At 44.4% G+C, this 18,104-nt stretch overlaps 1 protein-coding gene across 1 annotated transcript in view; it reads left to right on the top strand.

The window, feature by feature from the left end:
* The window catches only part of tmem132e (transmembrane protein 132E), a 159,257-nt gene that overhangs the window by 57,323 nt on the left and 83,830 nt on the right, over nucleotides 1-18,104 (top strand). Inside the window, exons 3-5 of the mRNA XM_072446962.1 lie at nucleotides 935-1,075; nucleotides 14,075-14,267; nucleotides 14,892-15,035. Of these exons, the coding sequence (XP_072303063.1) occupies nucleotides 935-1,075; nucleotides 14,075-14,267; nucleotides 14,892-15,035 (478 nt within the window). The remainder of the gene's footprint in view (nucleotides 1-934; nucleotides 1,076-14,074; nucleotides 14,268-14,891; nucleotides 15,036-18,104) is intronic.

An 18,104-nucleotide genomic window follows, 5' to 3' on the forward strand; every position in this document is an offset into this window, starting at 1 on the left:
AGAAAATTATTTTGGGGTTTTAGTACCTATGAATGTCCGTAATTATTGATCAGTAAAGATATGCTGCCTACAAACATAATCCCACTTCCATTTAATTGTTTGAATTTTGACTTGGGAATATCTCCAAATCCCTGTGTGATTGTGTACAGCGTTGGTGAGGGTCTGCTCTCTTCTCCTCAGCTCAGCTCCTCTGTCGTCTCTGCTCATCTCTCATATCCATTCATCCACGAGTGCTGCTGCCACTGGCCCGGTGAGGCCGAGGTCTACCGTTTCTATGACCCATATACATCATTCTGTCTCATACTCCAAAACCAGGGATCTATCATGTGACCTGAACCTTGCACACTGCCCGGCGGTCAAAGTATTTTTTTTTACCACAATAACACTCCGTCTTTGTCTGGTTTACCTTTATTGCTGGTTTTGAGATATTGCCACAATGCTCTACATTTCTGTGATGCTTAAAGGAGACAAAATGGACTTTTCAGAGATTTTAATATATTGTTATACTGTGAAATTACTTTACCTACTATTTGTTCTGTCAATTTGCTGCACTGTACGTAAGAGTCTATTATAGTATATAATAGCATATAAAAGCATTGCGGCCTTATTTTTTTTTTTACTCTATTTGCAGTGGTGTTAAAATGTAAAACTGTATTTGTCTTAATTTGTTATTGTATATTTCTATCCTCCTGCTGGTTTTGAACTACACATTGCTATACTGAACTTTTCCTGCTGTTGGATAAATAAATGTTCTCCTTTCTCTTATCTTATCTCTCATTCTGAGTGATTCATGTGTATTCGAGTCATCTGTATTGTCCCGCATTTGAGGTGCTATTCTGAAAATTCACATTTTGTCATGTTTGATTGCTGGGACAAACATTTGGCTTCATGAATATTAAAAGCAGCCTGTTTGTGTTTGTTGTCCTTTTTTCAGGGTGAAGGCAAAGAAGGGTGTGAACCTGCTCCAGACCAGGTCCCTAAGTGCCCAATGGAAGGTGGACTGGGAGGTGCAGTCTGGGGCCAAGCACTCAATCAGTACCATCCAGGTCACACGCAACAGAGGCTCCAAGCAGGGGTGAGTCTCCTGCCACAGCGAGTTGTTATATAAACTGTTGGCAACTCTTTGGTATAACAGAATATAAGATATCTAGAATTAATTAAAATAGAATATAATTTTTATAATAGAGTAAAAGGAGAACCTAAATTACTTCTCAAATGCCCTAACCCTAACCCCCCATCAAATAAATACATACTCTATGTCTTTATTTGATGTAGTAGTATGAGATGCTTTTTCAAGTCAATTTTGAAATCCTCTCATCTCCGTATTATCATTTGTTTTTAAATAATTATCACACAAATGTGTTAAAAATGATCTATTACATTTAGAGCCAACATGATAAGTGCCAAAAGCAGTGTTCCATACTCTTATTTTTTAACTTTAAAATAAAATGTTTTTCTGGGATGATGCCTGCCTAGCTTGGTCGTGTTTGTAGGGCTGCAGTCAAATCCATTAGTTTTCCATCCATCCATTCATCCATTTTCTTCCGCTTATCCGGGGCCAGGTCGCGGGGGGAGCAGTCTAAGCAGGGACTCCCAGACTTCCTTTTACCCAGACACTTCCTCCTACTTCTCCGGGGGGATCCCGAGGCGTTCCCAGGCCAGCCGAGCGACATAGTCCCTCCAGTGTGTCCTGTGTCTTCCCCGGGGCCTCTTCCCGGTGGGACATGCCCGAAACACCTCCCCAGGGAGGCGCCCAGGAGGCATCCGGAACAGATGCCCGAGCCACCTCAGCTGGCTCCTCTCGACGTGGAGGAGCAGTGGCTCTACTCCGAGCTCCCCCCGTGTGGCCGAGCTCCACACCCTATCTCTAAGGGAGCCCCCAGCCACCTATTTTGACCGCTTGTATCCGCGATCTTGTCCTTTCGGTCATTACCCAAAGCTCATGACCATAGGTGAGGTCAGGAACGTAGACCATCTGGGAAATCAAGAGCTTTGCCTTTCAACTCAGCTCCTTCTTTACCACAACGGTCCGATGCAGCAAAGGCATCACTGCAGCCGCTGCACAGATCCGCCTGTCAATCTCACGCTCCATCCTTCCCTCACTCGTGAACAAGACCCCGAGATACTTGAACTCCTCCACTTGGGGCAAGGACTCCCCACCCACCTGGAGAGGGCAAGCCACCTTTTTCCGGTTGAGAACCATGGCCTCGGATTTGGAGGTGCTGATTCTCATCCCAGCCGCTTCACACTCAGCTGCAAACCGTCCCAGTGCATGCTGCAGGTCCGGGTTTGATGTAGCCATCAGGACAACATCGTCTGCAAACAGCAGAGATGAGATCCTGTGGTCCCCAAACCGGACACCCTCCGACCCCTGACTGTGCCTAGAAATTCTGTCCATAAAAAATATAAACAGAACCGGTGACAAAGGGCCGCCCTGGCGGAGTCCAACATGCACTGGGAACAGGTCTGACTTACTGCCGGCAATGCGAACACAGCTCCTGCTCCGGTCATACAGGGACCGTACAGCCCTGAGCAAAGGGCCTCGGACCCCGTACTCCCGGAGCACCCCCCAAAGGACACTTTGAGGGACACGGTCGAAAGCCTTCTCCAGATCCACAAAGCACATGTGGACTTGTTGGGCAAACTTCCATGAACCCTCGAGCACCCGATGGAGGGTATAGAGCTGGTCCAGTGTTCCACGACCGGGAAGAAAACCACTCTGCTCCTCCTGAATCCCAGGTTCGACTATCGGTCGGATTTTCCTCTCCAGTACCTTGGAATAGACCTTACCAGGGAGGCTGAGGAGTGTGATGCAGAGACATGTCAGCCGAGACAGTCCTACAACATCCAGAGACTTTGGGTACTCAGGGCGGATCTCATCCACCCCCGGAGCCCTGCCACTGAGGAGTTTCCGAACAACCTCAGTGATTTCAGCTTGGGTGATGGACGAGCCAGCCTCTGAGTCCCCGGTCTCTGCTTCCTCTTCGGAAGACGTGACGGTGGGATTAAGGAGATCCTCAAAGTATTCCTTCCACCGTCCGACGACATCCCCAGTCGAGGTCAGCAGGTCTCCACCCGCATCGTAAACGGTGTTGGTGAGGCACTGCTTCCCCCTCCTGAGGCGCCGGAGGGTCGGCCAGAATTTCTTTTGGGGCCGACCGATAGTCCTCCTCCATGGCCTCCCCAAACTCCTCCCAACCTGATAGGCCTCCTTCTTCAGTCTGACGACATCCCTTACTTCCGGTGTCCACCACCGGGTTCGGGGGTTGCCGCCACGACAGGCACCGGAGACCTTGCAACCACAGCTCCGAGCAGCCGCATCAACAATGGAGGCTGAGAACATGGTCCACTCGGACTCAATGTCCCCAGCCTCCCCCGGGATATGTCCGTTAGTTTTATCCATCTATATTATGGTTTATTCAATGTTTCTACATAGGAGCAGACATTTAATGAGTTTGGACACTTGGAACATGTGTAAGAAACCGAAGAAGAAAAACGCCACAGAATACCGGGCTAGCAATGCTATAAACAAGCTTGCTAGCGCCGCGACTGCTTCGCTACCTCTCACTACTGCTCCGGTCGGCACTAGATCATATAGGGACGGAAGTTATCGGAACGGAAGTTACAGAGTCCAAAATGCCGGCCCAAATCACTTGCGGTTAGAGACAAGACGTCTTCACCATTTTGTTACACCAGGTGATCCGACCTGCTCGTCCCAGAGTCCTGGAGACAGTGCAAAACTGCACCATCATCTGCGCTGTCAGCTTGGCTTTCCTCAGCTGCTGCAGGAAGTGGAAGGAGTCTACAGTGGTGCGGGAGTCTGTGATAGTGAGGGGGGGGCTGGGGGGTTGTGACTTACCTGATCCAAGATCATCTCCACTGTCTTCTGGGCATTGAACTCCAGGTTGTTAACGCTGCACCAGGACACCAGCCGGTCCACCTCCCTCCTGTAGACAGACTTATCCCCTCCGAGATGAGCCCGATGAGGTTTTACAGAGGTGCAGCAGTTTGTGTACCGGGAGAAGAGCAGATAAGAAAGTACACAGCCCTGTGGAGCACCTGTGCTGATAGTCAGAGTGTCCGAGACATTCTTCCCCAGCCGCACACACTACCTCCGATATCGTAGGAAGTCAGTGATCCACCTGCAGGTGGAGTCAGGCACGTTGAGCTTGGTGAGCTTGTCCTGGAGCAGAGCAGGGAGGATGGTGTTGAATGCAGAGCTGAAGTCCACAAACAGGATCCTGGTTTGGGTTGGCAAAGGTGGTAACATCAAATCTATAATTGAAGGAGCTGAGTTGCTGAGCCAGTTTCCAGTCATATGCGGCTCTGGGCTTGTAGCTGTTGATGAGCTGAAGCCCACTCCACACAGGGGCAGGGTTGTTGCAAGAAGACTGCTGCTTCAGACGCATATTGCACTGAGATCTAGCTCTCGACACCTTCCTGCTAAATCCATACTTCTTTGTAGTGCTCTATCACCAGCCCTGTGCGCTGCCTCCTTCTGCTGCCTTAACTGCCTCAGTTTTGGTGTGAACCAGGGCTTGTCGTTATTGAAAGTGACTTTGGTGTGTGTTGGTATAATGCTGTCCTTTACAGAATCAAATGTATGACGTCACAGTGTCCGTGTACTCTACCAAACTGTCTGTGGCAGCTCTGAAAACCTCCCAGTCTGTAATGTCCAAACACGCATAGCTCCTCCACTGCATCATTGGTCCACTTCTTAGAAGTCCTCACCACAGGTTTGAGAGCTTCAGCCTCTGTCTGTACGTGGGGATCAAGTGAACCATAATGTGGTCTGACGAGCCCAGCGTGGCTCGGGCCACAGCCTGAAAAGCTTTGCTCTCTGTTGTGTAACAGTGATCCAGCGTGTTCCACTCTCTGGTCGGGACTTTGATAAACGGTCTGTACTTTGGGAGTTCGTGGCTGAGATTCCCCTAGTTAAAATTGCTCAGGATAATACACAAGGAATACGTTCGCGCTAACAGCGGACAGAATGGGTGAGGCGAACTCATGTGGAGAGTAGAATGTTTGCAATTGATGAAAATATGTGACTCGCCACCGGAATTGTCGGACCATGTCGGCCTCGGTGAAACTGAGAAAAACAGCATTTTACTTTTTTTTCCCCAAATTTGTGATTTTCGTTTTTTTGCAGAATGTGCTAGTTGAAGATATGGACCAGCCATTCGATGTATCAGATAACAGTATTTGCAGCATTAAAAGCATAAATAAAGCCGTTTAAAATGTGGTGTTTTCGGGCGATCTCTGGACGTGCAGAGGGGTGTGACCGCATTTCCATATGAACAGCTGCGCTATTGTAGTCAGCCAATGGGCTGAGCCGCCAGCCGCATGGCTACTTGATAAGCAGCAACACAGGGAGCAACACGCGCTGTGTAACATCAGTTGAAAAATGGATCCTTCTGCTATGCTCCGTAACTTTGACTGCAAATGTTACTCAAGAAGAAAAGAAAATTCTCTACTCTCAAGCAAATCGTGTAGCGGGAAACTCACTCCAGAACTCATGTCTGGAGTGAGTTTCTTCTGTCATAACTTCTGAGCTGACGACGTCCACGAAAAAGCCCCAGAAGAAGCGCAAGTTTGCCCGGACAAGCTTTTTCATAGGAGGCACGGAAGTCTGCAGAAGTACTTTCCTGTTCCTCATGGCGTAAGTAATGATTAATATTAAATACGCCTGTTTTGGTGTGCTGTTGTGGTTGTGTTTGTGTTGTGAGTGCCTGTTTTGTTGAGCCATCACAAGCTAGCTAGCCACGTAGCGCCGCTAGCCCCGGCCGTGTCCCGCTCCTCCGCATTTTAAGTCTTAAATACGACGTAAACGTCAGAATGTGAATAATGCAGAATAAATGGCATCACAAACACGCTTGAAAGTTATGTCTTGGTGTGCTGTTGTGGTCGTGTTTGTGTTGTGAGTGCCTGTTTTGTTGAGCCATCACAAGCTAGCTAGCCACGTAGCGCCGCTAGCCCCGGCCGTGTCCCGCTCCTCCGCGTTTTAAGTCTTAAATACGACGTAAACGTCAGAATGTGAATAATGCAGAATAAATGGCATCACAAACACGCTTGAAAGTTATGTTTTGGTGTGCTGTTGTGGTCGTGTTTGTGTTGTGAGTGCCTGTTTTGGTCTAAACCTGGTGAGCCATGATATCACAAGCTAGCTAGCCACGTGAAGCGTGTTATTCCCATATTACTGTCAACCCTAATCCTTTTTTCCCCCTTTTCAGAATTGGCAAAGACACCCTGACTGAAATAATTAAACACTATGATGAAAATGGAGCAACACCACGGTTGAGGAAGAAGCACGCACAGCCACGTTCACGCAGGTTCATCAGCCATGAAGTCATCCACACCGTTGTAGAGTTTATCAAAAACTATGCAGAAGTCCATTCCATAATGCTACCTGGTCGACATCCTGGCCATAAGGACTGGCATGTGAAGTTGCTCCCAACCCCTGTGACTAAGGCCTCAGTTTGGCGTCTCTACGTGAAGTCTGCTAAGGAGCTTGGTAAGTGTAAAACATTATTTTGGTGATTTTCATGTTTTAATGATTAGAGTATAATTAACCATAAGCAACATCTGTTTTTTAGGTGAGCCTGCAGTTTGTAAATCAAGCTTCAGATCACTGTGGAAACAGCTTCTCCCACACATCAGAAGCTACAGGCCACGCACAGATCTCTGTTGGCAGTGTCAGAGCAACAACGAGCAGCTGATACGAAGTGCAAATGTCCCAGATGAAAGAAAATCTGAAGTTGTCCAGAAGCAAGTGCATCATCTTGCCCTTGTGCAAAGTGAGAGGACTTTTTACAACACTTTGATTGCTGCCTGCAGACTGAGCACAGAATCTAATGTGCTGTCTTTCGGACCCTCACCGCCAGCAAGCAAAGACATCAGGATGCATTACAGCTTCGACTTTGCACAGCAGGTACTACTAATAGTGCAAATGCAGAATAGCAATTATAGAGACATATACGTCTTAATCAAATGTCATATGTATTAATCTAATCTCCTTTCTCTCTCTCTGTCAACTACAGATACACTTTCCCTCAAACCCTCTGCAGCCGGGGCCAATGTATTTCCTGACTCCACGAAAATGTGGCCTTTTTGGTGTCTCCTGTGAAGGGATACAGAAGCAGGTCAATTTCCTGATTGACGAAGGCATGTCGTCAAGTAAGGGAAGCAATGAAGTCATAAGCTACATGCATCATTTCTTCAACAACTTCGGGGTTGGAGAAAAATACGTGGATCTTCATTGTGACAACTGCAGTGGCCAAAACAAAAACAATTTCATGTTGTGGTATGCTGCCTGGCGTGTTGGACACAAGCTTCACCACACAATGGACATCCACTTCCTCATTGCTGGCCACACGAAATTCTCCCCTGATTGTGGCTTTGGACTTATCAAGCAAGCATACATGAAGACCAGGGTTGACACTTTGGAAGACATCGCTGAGGTTAGTTTATGTTATTTGACTACTGTAATGTGTAAACATTAGCCTGGCAAAACTTCAGTGCAGATATTTTTCTTCTGTTCTAATTTTTTTTTACAGTCTCGCCCTTGTCATCAGGTAGTGGAAAACAGCTCTCCTGAGTCTCACCTCAATATCCCACAGCTTGTTGGAACGGCGGATGGCAAAGTGTTCGTCAAGAACTTCGACTGGCAGAAGCATCTGAGTCCCTTCTTCAGACGGCTTCCAAAGATCAAGAGCTATCAGCACTTCAGGTATTTATATTCAAACAAAAAAAAATAGTTAATGAGTGTTTCATGTGAAATAGTTAGCCATTTCTTAAATGTCCTGTTATTTGCTTACAGCTTTGATGCCAAGAGACCAGGTGTGGTGCTTGCGAAAAGTCACTGTGAAGCAGAACCAGTGGAATTTCAGCTACTACGCACTACAGCTGTTCTGCCTCCGGTTGACAATCTCCATGTCCTGGTCCCACCTGGATTGAACATTGACAGGCAGACCTACCTGCATGAAAAAATCAGGCCTTTCTGTGCTGACGAGGCAAAAGACATCACATGCCCAGCGCCGAGAGTCACAGCACAGAAGACGAATGTGCAAAAGAGGCTGCGGACGTAATTGGACTCTGATGGTGTACCTATGATGTCTATTATCTCATATGTTGCAGTTCGTATACCTGGCCCTGGCATCTGTTTATAAGAGTTCTTCTATTGAGGGTGTTTTTTTAAACTTCCTATAAATTATCTGTCCTTTCCCCCTGTATCTACTGCGTTGTAACATTAAAGGCTATCTTATCTTATCTTTTGTTGTTTGTGTTGAATCATTCAGTGCACCATTGTTGGTGCACTGAATCACCTGTGAATTATGTTTACCGACAAATGCAATGAACCCTATTCTCATTCTGATTCTTTGATTCTATTCAGGGCCTTTTGTAATCCAAGTATTTCCATTTTAATATAGTAACTTCTAATTCTGATTCAAGTCCAGTTACCATCAATAACAACACTCCTCTTGAGTCTTCAGTGACAGCTGTAGGGGGAGGTGGTGTCAGTGTGACAGGGGGGAGGGCTTATCTCAATGAGATGCAAATGATCCCCCCTGTGACTCTGGGCTCACTCCGGTGAGAAACTTTGGAAGCCGTTTTCTCAGTGAATGGGTTTAAGAGTTGTATACATTCAAATGACCACAACTTACTCAAATATTATCAGATCTACATGAGTGAGACATCATTGGAAAGCTTTGAATTCACACTTTCAGAATCTGTGAATAACTCAAAATGTCTCCGGGTAGACATGTAACTGGATTGGCCACGTCCAGTCACATATATTCCAGAGCAGGAGAGCAGTCTTTGGAGATCACTGTCACATTTGAAGACCAGGTGTTGTTGATGTAGAAACAGAGAGAGCTCTCAGTCAGTCAAAGCGGAGAAGCTGGAAGCCCTCCAGCTGTGCGGCACAGTCCGGGACAGACTCGCTGAGCCACGTCTCCGTGAAGCACAAAACAGGAGATGAAGAAAAATCTCTTTCGTCCCATCAGCAATGCCAGTTCGTCTAGTTTGTTGGGTAGTGAGTTCACGTGGAAAATCCCTGGTATGGGTGTCTGTATGCCGCGTTTCCTAAGGCGCACAAGGACCCCCACTCGCTTTCCTCTTCGGTGATGTCATGAGTGACGAACTGGACAACCTGGACGACCTGAAGAATTGTAATTGCAGAGGAAGTCTGCAGATTGTCACGCTTGCAGAGTATATGGAGACTGGGATCCCTGAATATACCCAGGTGAAAATGTTGTATTAATCGTACCAAAGGGCCGAGCCCTTTTTGGATCGATCTGTGGGCTCTTTGCATGGTTTTGGCATGAGCCTTTTACATTTTTGGGGGCAATTTGTTTCTTCTATTATGGTCCCCGTGTTTGTGTGTCGCATTTAACCAAAAGCAGATTTATAATCACAATATTGATTTCCAATTAGTTAATACAAGAGTACTTTGAGGGAACCATTGTTTGTGGTTTAGACTGGAATTTACATGTTCAGCTGACATTGGATGTCTCAAAGTACTTGCAAATCTATAAATACTACATTTTGTAAATTAATACATAATGTAGGGTTGATCGATATCTGGAGGGAGATGAATCGTACTGTCAGCCAATACAAAATTACAGATAGACCCTCTATTTACATCATTGTAGATCTGGAACAGAAACAACAACATCCAAAAATGCCTGTTCTCACAGGAAATATTATGAACGTGGTTCAAAATTCTCAAAATGATTAGCTCTAAAGCTTAGAAAACAACCGACTGAGAGAACAATTTTTAAAATACGAGACATGCAGAATAATATAATTTTAACCAAATACAATCATTGTTTTGAATCTTTGAATTTACCTGTCATGACCAAAGAGTAAAACAAAAACATTCATTTGCTGAAATAATAGTTACTAAAATTCAAAGAGCAGTGAAAAAAATAAAATCAAGATGTAATAAAACATCTTCTGTCTACTGCCACAGGGGCCTAGATTCTACTGCCACAGGGGCCTAGAGTCTTCTGCCACAGGAGCCTAGAATCTACTGCCACAGGGGCCTGGATTCTACTGCCACAGGGGCCTTAGAGTCTTCTGCCACAGGAGCCTAGAATCTACTGCCACAGGGGCCTAGAGTCTACTGTCACAGGGGCCTAGAATCTATTGCCACAGGGGCCTAGAGTCTTCTGCCACAGGGGCCTGGATTCTACTGCCACAGGGGTCTAGTGTCTACTGTCACAGGGGCCTAGAGTCTACTGTCACAGGGGCCTAGAGTCTACTGCCACAGGGGTCTAGTGTTACTGTCACAGGGGCCTAGAGTATACTGTCACAGGGGTCTAGTGTTACTGTCACAGGGGCCTAGAGTCTACTGTCACAGGGGCCTAGTGTCTACTGTCACAGGGGTCTAGTGTTACTGTCACAGGGGCCTAGAGTCTACTGTCACAGGGGTCTAGTGTCTACTGTCACAGGGGTCTAGTGTTACTGTCACAGGGGCCTAGAGTCTACTGTCACAGGGGTCTAGTGTCTACTGTCACAGGGGCCTAGTGTCTACTGTCACAGGGGTCTAGTGTTACTGTCACAGGGGCCTAAAGTCTACTGTCACAGGGGTTAGTGTTACTGTCACAGGGGCCTAGAGTCTACTGTCACAGGGGCCTAGAGTCTACTGTCACAGGGGCCTAGAGTCTACTGCCACAGGGGTCTAGTGTTACTGTCACAGGGGCCTAGAGTATACTGTCACAGGGGTCTAGTGTTACTGTCACAGGGGCCTAGAGTCTACTGTCACAGGGGCCTAGTGTCTACTGTCACAGGGGTCTAGTGTTACTGTCACAGGGGCCTAGAGTCTACTGTCACAGGGGTCTAGTGTCTACTGTCACAGGGGTCTAGTGTTACTGTCACAGGGGCCTAGAGTCTACTGTCACAGGGGTCTAGTGTCTACTGTCACAGGGGCCTAGTGTCTACTGTCACAGGGGTCTAGTGTTACTGTCACAGGGGCCTAAAGTCTACTGTCACAGGGGTTAGTGTTACTGTCACAGGGGCCTAGAGTCTACTGTCACAGGGGTCTAGTGTCTACTGTCACAGGGGTCTAGTGTTACTGTCACAGGGGCCTAGAGTCTACTGTCACAGGGGTCTAGTGTCTACTGTCACAGGGGTCTAGGGTCTACTGTCACAGGGGCCTAGTGTCTACTGTCACAGGGGTCTAGTGTCTACTGTCACAGGGGCCTAGGGTCTACTGTCACAGGGGCCTAGTGTCTACTGTCACAGGGGTCTAGTGTTACTGTCACAGGGGCCTAGTGTCTACTGTCACAGGGGTCTAGTGTTACTGTCACAGGGGCCTAGAGTCTACTGTCACAGGGGTCTAGTGTTACTGTCACAGGGGCCTAGAGTCTACTGTCACAGGGGTCTAGTGTCTACTGTCACAGGGGTCTAGTGTTACTGTCACAGGGGCCTAGTGTCTACTGTCACAGGGGTCTAGTGTCTACTGTCACAGGGGTCTAGGGTCTACTGTCACAGGGGCCTAGTGTCTACTGTCACAGGGGTCTAGGGTCTACTGTCACAGGGGTCTAGTGTCTACTGTCACAGGGGTCTAGTGTCTACTGTCACAGGGGTCTAGGGTCTACTGTCACAGGGGCCTAGTGTCTACTGTCACAGGGGCCTAGTGTCTACTGTCACAGGGGTCTAGGGTCTACTGTCACAGGGGTCTAGGGTCTACTGTCACAGGGGTCTAGTGTCTACTATCACAGGGGTCTAGTGTCTACTGTCACAGGGGTCTAGTGTCTACTGTCACAGGGGTCTAGGGTCTACTGTCACAGGGGTCTAGTGTCTACTGTCACAGGGGCCTAGAGTCTACTGTCACAGGGGCCTAGAGTCTACTGTCACAGGGGTCTAGTGTCTACTGCCACAGGGGTCTAGTGTCTACTGTCACAGGGGTCTAGGGTCTACTGTCACAGGGGTCTAGTGTCTACTGTCACAGGGGCCTAGAGTCTACTGTCACAGGGGTCTAGTGTCTACTGTCACAGGGGTCTAGTGTCTACTGTCACATGGGCCGAGAGTCAGGTTTACGCTTACAGCTAGGGACCCTAATTTTCAAACTGTGAAGGTTGTCGTACTTATTTCTTGCTCTTTGACATGTCGCTTGTTTTCATATGCATAACATTTTTGGCCACTAAGATAGCGTTTTTATAAGGAAAAGTGAAGCAGGGTGGACCACCAAAGGACAATCAGCTCTCATCCCAAAGCGTCATATTGCTCTAAATTCACACTATGGATTGTAAACGTGGCTAATATAAACAGTTCATCATTAGTCGATGACCCATGTCATGTAGTCTTCAGTCTTGGGGAGGATCCCATTAAAGGCTTCTGGGGGTCTACTGGGGACACAAGGGCAGCCCTTTAACACAGGCCTGAGCTCTTTAAACCTGTGAGGAGAAAGTACGCAGCAGGTTGGAAGCCAGGAGGTTGTGATGCTGCTGAATCGATTGAACAGTCTGTATATAGAAGTGTCACGGCTCTGCACTGTGTGTTATGAATAAGTATTGCCATGAAATCCGCTCACAAACATGTTTTAGTAAAGATGCTCTTAAAGAGCCGTGCATTCAAGCACAGATCAAAGATAACTGAAAAACATTCATGGAGCACATTTCCATGTGCTCCAAGCGGCAAAGGGCTCCATTACCCTCCTGTCGGGGCCTTCAATAACAGAAAAAGCAATACTTTATCTCACTGAAAGATATTTATTACTGTCAGTGTTGACTATTGCAAATATATTTACTTTTTATAAATGTTTTTCGGCTTATCAATTATTTCTGTACAGCCTGCATATTGGACCTTATGGTCATTTCTTAATTGTAATCAGTTGTATAATCAAGCGCTGCAATATAAGTATAGTGTCATTAAGCAGAAGCTGGTAACAATGTGTGCTGTTCTTTTCTGATTATTAAGTGGACAGATTGCACTGACAATTATATGCTTGAAGGATAGTATATAATTGTCAGTGCAAAGTTATGATAATAATTCTCAATGTATTTCAGCTATATATTTTAAGCATTTTAAATCAACAGCCAAATCGTTTGCATTTCTGTTTGTATGGATTCAAAACCTAAAGAACTTGGAGCGAATGAAAGAGCTCTGATTCTATGGACTGAAAAACCAATGAAAAATAATTTAGCTTAACCCGATAAGAAGGTCCATACTCTGCATTTGAACATGTTAAATATAACTCAACAAATAGTCCAATCATTGTGATGTGACCTTCTCTACTTCAAATTCTGTACGTGTCGTTGTAACCTCGTCTCCTCGTGGCCTTCCCTATTGCAACCGCTGATTAAGAAAAACAAAACCAATTGCCTGGTTGGACAAAAAGCTATACAAATTCAGTAAATTCAGTAAATTGCCTTAGCCTAAAATAACATTCCATCTCAGCTTCACACAAAATACACTCTGTATGTACAAGATTCTCATGCAGTAACAATTTAAATGAATGTATTTTTTTAAAGCCTAAAATCAGCACTTGCCTCTCATGGCTTCACAGAATTGAAAGAAGGTACAAGCGTGCCGAGCGAGCGCCGTGCCGAGCGAGCGCCGTGCCGAGCGAGCGCCGTGCCGAGCGAGCGCCGTGCCGAGCGAGCGCCGTGCCGAGCGAGCGCCTACTTGCCATGATCTTAATACCTGGCGGTACATGGCGTTAATGGCGGCCCGCCATGCTAAAACCCTGCAGCGAGAACTCTGCTCTTTAATGTCATTTATTTGGTCAGGACAGTGCAGGTTTGTGGACATACATGAAGCACATGCTGTAAACACGCCGGATTAGCCGTGGGCTAATTTTTATCCATTCTTCTGTATTCACTCTTATAACACACTCTCATTCATAAACATGTTTTTAGTGGTAGGGGAAACCGGATTAACTGGAGGAAACCTACTCAGTCACGGGGAGAACATGCAAACTCCACACAGAAAGGCCCTGCACCACCTGGGAACCAATCCCATGACCTTGTTGCTGTGAAGCGAGAGCACTAACTCCTGCACTACCGTGTCTCCTTTCTCTGTCTTATTTTTTGTGCCTTGAATAAATGCTTTGTTTTGTGTTTGTGTCAAGGGACACACAGGGAAGCCTGGAGCTGATGCAACTGGACTTTGAGATGGAGAACTTCACCAGCCTGTCAGTGACCCGCAGGATCAACTGGAACGTGGACTACAGAGGCCAAAGCCCGGCCGCTGAATCAGACAAAGTGGTGACGGAGCTGACCGTGGTGCAGAAGGACATCCAGGCCATCATCCCCATCGCCATGGTGAGTACCTCCTTCCCATAGCCACGGTGAGCACCTCCTCTCCATAGCCACAGCACCTCCTCCCCATCGCCATGGTGAGAACCTCCTCCCCATAACCATGGTGGTAATTAGCGCAGTAAAATAGAAAGTTAATGTGGCATATCTCCCCCAGTTAAATTCTCTTATTTGTCCCAATGCCTAATCTAGTATGTATAAACATTAGGGCAGTCCCAAAACACATGATACTGATGTGCTTTTCCCCTTTAACTTTAAAAAAAAATCTGTTTGTAAGATTTAGATGTTGCGTAAGTATAGTATATCCTACGTTAGTATATTGTAAGTATAGTTAAAGAAGATTGAAGTTGTGTAGTTTGTCATTGGTTTCCTAAATGTTGCTATTGACGGTATCCGGAAGGATTTTTCCATTGCCTGGACTGCCTACCCTCTGACGACAGTGAGTATGTGCCACCTCCGTGCTCCTGTGCTCGGAGGCTGATGAAAGCTGGTGAAAGTATCTGGACCTCAGTAAACCTGCTGAGTTCTGAGAATTAACCAAGCTCCGACGGCTTTAAAACCTGAATACCAGAATGGCTGATGAAATACTCCAGAATCTGTGTTCAATCTCTGACACGAATGTCTCCACAGGACACGGAGATCATCAACACGGCCATCCTGACGGGCCGCACCGTGGCCATTCCAGTCAAAATGGTGTCCATCGAGATGAATGGAGGAGTGAATGACGTCTCCGCCTTTGTCCAGTGCAAGTCCACAAACGAGGACATCGTGAAGGTATGTGGACCATATATTTTTAATGAATTTCGCACTGCTAGTCTGGCCTGGAGCCGACACAGACCCACACACTTAATGTAGAAGTAATTCAATTGAGACTCTCCTGGACAAAATCAATAGATGTCCGAGAGCTGTGTGTGAGCGAGTATTTGCTGTGTGGAACTGTTGGAGCTTGTTTTTTTCTTTGCTCGTTCAATCCCACACACAGGATTTTTTTATTTATTTTTTATCTTTGACTATGATACTTATGGTAATTATTATGTGAAATTATGGTTAAAAACATGATTGAGGTAGGTTGTGTCCCCCAGTAATCATCATATGTTTGTTTGCACTAGTGGGGTTTTGTTTGTAGTTTTATCCAATTTATAGACGGATTATTGACCCAATATTTAGTCCTGCTCCATTTTTCTTTGGTTGTGTGTCTGATATGCGGTAGTGCAGCTGAATGTAGCTCCAGAGTGACGCTCTGACCAATCATGGCTCTGGCTCTGAGGCAGCGCTGGATTTAAATACTCTGAGCTCGGTTACAAACTCACAAACAAAAGTTAACTTCAGCAAATATCACACCAGTGACAACATAGGACTTATTTTTTTATCAAAGTGTGAGTGTGGAGAAGAAAGAAGATTCTGGTCAGCTAAAGTTAGCACACACGCTGCCACTGCTGTTGTCGACAACAAAATGCTTGATTATATTCACTACAAACAATCGTTTGAAGTCAAGATTAAAATAAATCTTATTTGTAAAATATTGTGATCTGAGGTGACCTGTCTGAGCTCTGTTTTGATGCTTTGTTTATTCCGTTCACTGTAGTTAGCGCTTAGCACATGAAGTGCTACCACAACATAGTACACATTGCCTCTGTTCTCTCATTGGCTACTATAAAGTGATTATGGCTGGACTCACACTGACATGTAAATGATTCCTGAAAAGAGGCGTTAATGATTGGAATTTACGCATATTAATTACCAAGACGCACATGCATTACTTAGGCTCGCCGCAGGCTCGTAAATTCACTTCAAAAGTTGAAGTCAATCAAAAACAAAGATGTGCAAACATACTTTCAGCCTTTTAAGATTCACAGAGGCAGAAAAACAATAGATGTCTCCGGTCACTTCTTGTGCCACCAGAAAACACTGCATCCATAGAAATAAATGGTGTGTGATCTGTGACAATTAAACATCCAAGAACTATATTTTGTGATTTTTTAATGAAATGTCAAAGACAAAAGGAACACAAAGGACCAGTGTTTTGGCTTTTAAACCGACCGACTTGACTCAAAGATAATCATGTGTGTGTATTGGATGCATGCTTTTTCATATCAAACACCACCGTTAATGTTCACGTTTTATGAAAAATGGGCTGGCATGAACAAAATATGAATGATTAATATTAATTGATTTGTGTTTTCATATACGTTTTTGTTTGGTATTTTTGTTAGGTATACTGTAACATTTAAATTCTGTCATTTTATTTTTTGGGTGACTTTGGTCTAGTATTTTTTATGTTTGATTTTATATTGTTAAATTAATTGTTTGATTTCTACTTTGATTTCTACAGTTTATTGGTTCAGGAACAAAGTATACATCTTTAATGTTTGTGGGTTCATTTATCAAATGCAACAGTTAGCAGGCTAGCATACATGGATAACATACATGACATACATGGATAACATACATGGATAACATACATGGATAACAGACATAACATACATGGATAACATACATAACATACATGGATAACATACATAACATACATGACATACCTTGATGACATACATAACATACATGGATAACATACATGACATACATGGATAACATACATGACATACATGGATAACATACATGACATACATGACATACATGGATAACATACATGCATACATGGATAACAAACATAACATACATACATAAATAATATACATGGATAACATACATGGATAACATACATAACATACATGGATAACATACATGCATACATGGATAACATACATGACATACATGGATAACATACATGGATAACAGACATAACATACATGGATAACATACATGACATACATGGATAACATACATAACATACATGCATACATGGATAACAAACATACATACATAAATAATATACATGGATAACATACATGGATAACATACATGCATACATGGATAACAAACATACATACATAAATAATATACATGGATAACATACATGGATAACATACATAACATACATGCATACATGGATAACATACATGACATACATGGATAACATACATGCATACATGGATAACATACATGACATACATGGATAAGATACATGACATACATGGATAACATACATGCATACATGGATAACATACATGACATACATGGATAAGATACATGACATACATGGATAACATACATGGATAACAGACATAACATACATGGATAGCATACATAACATACATGGATAACATACATGACATACATGGATAACATACATAACATACATGACATACATAACATACATGGATAACATACATGGATAACATACATGGCATACATCGATAACATACATAACATACATGGATAACAGACATAACATACATGGATAGCATACATAACATACATGGATAACATACATGACATACATGGATAACATACATAACATACATGACATACCTTGATGACATACATAACATACATGGCTAACATACATGGATAACATACATGACATACATGGATAACATACATGACATACATGGATAACATACATAACATACATGACATACATGGATAACAAACATAACATACATACATAAATAATATACATGGATAACATACATGGATAACATACATAACATACATGGATAACATACATAACATATATGGATAACATACATGCATACATGGATAACATACATGACATACATGGATAACATACATGACATACATGGATAACAGACATAACATACATGGATAACATACATAACATACATGACATACATGGATAACAGACATAACATACATGGATAACATACATAACATACATGACATACATGGATAACATACATAACATACATGACATACATGGAT

The sequence above is a fragment of the Eucyclogobius newberryi genome, unplaced genomic scaffold (assembly GCF_026437365.1).
Source record: "Eucyclogobius newberryi isolate DKJ021-1_F unplaced genomic scaffold, fEucNew1.0.hap1 SCAF_15, whole genome shotgun sequence".
Lineage (NCBI taxonomy): Eukaryota > Metazoa > Chordata > Actinopteri > Gobiiformes > Gobiidae > Eucyclogobius > Eucyclogobius newberryi.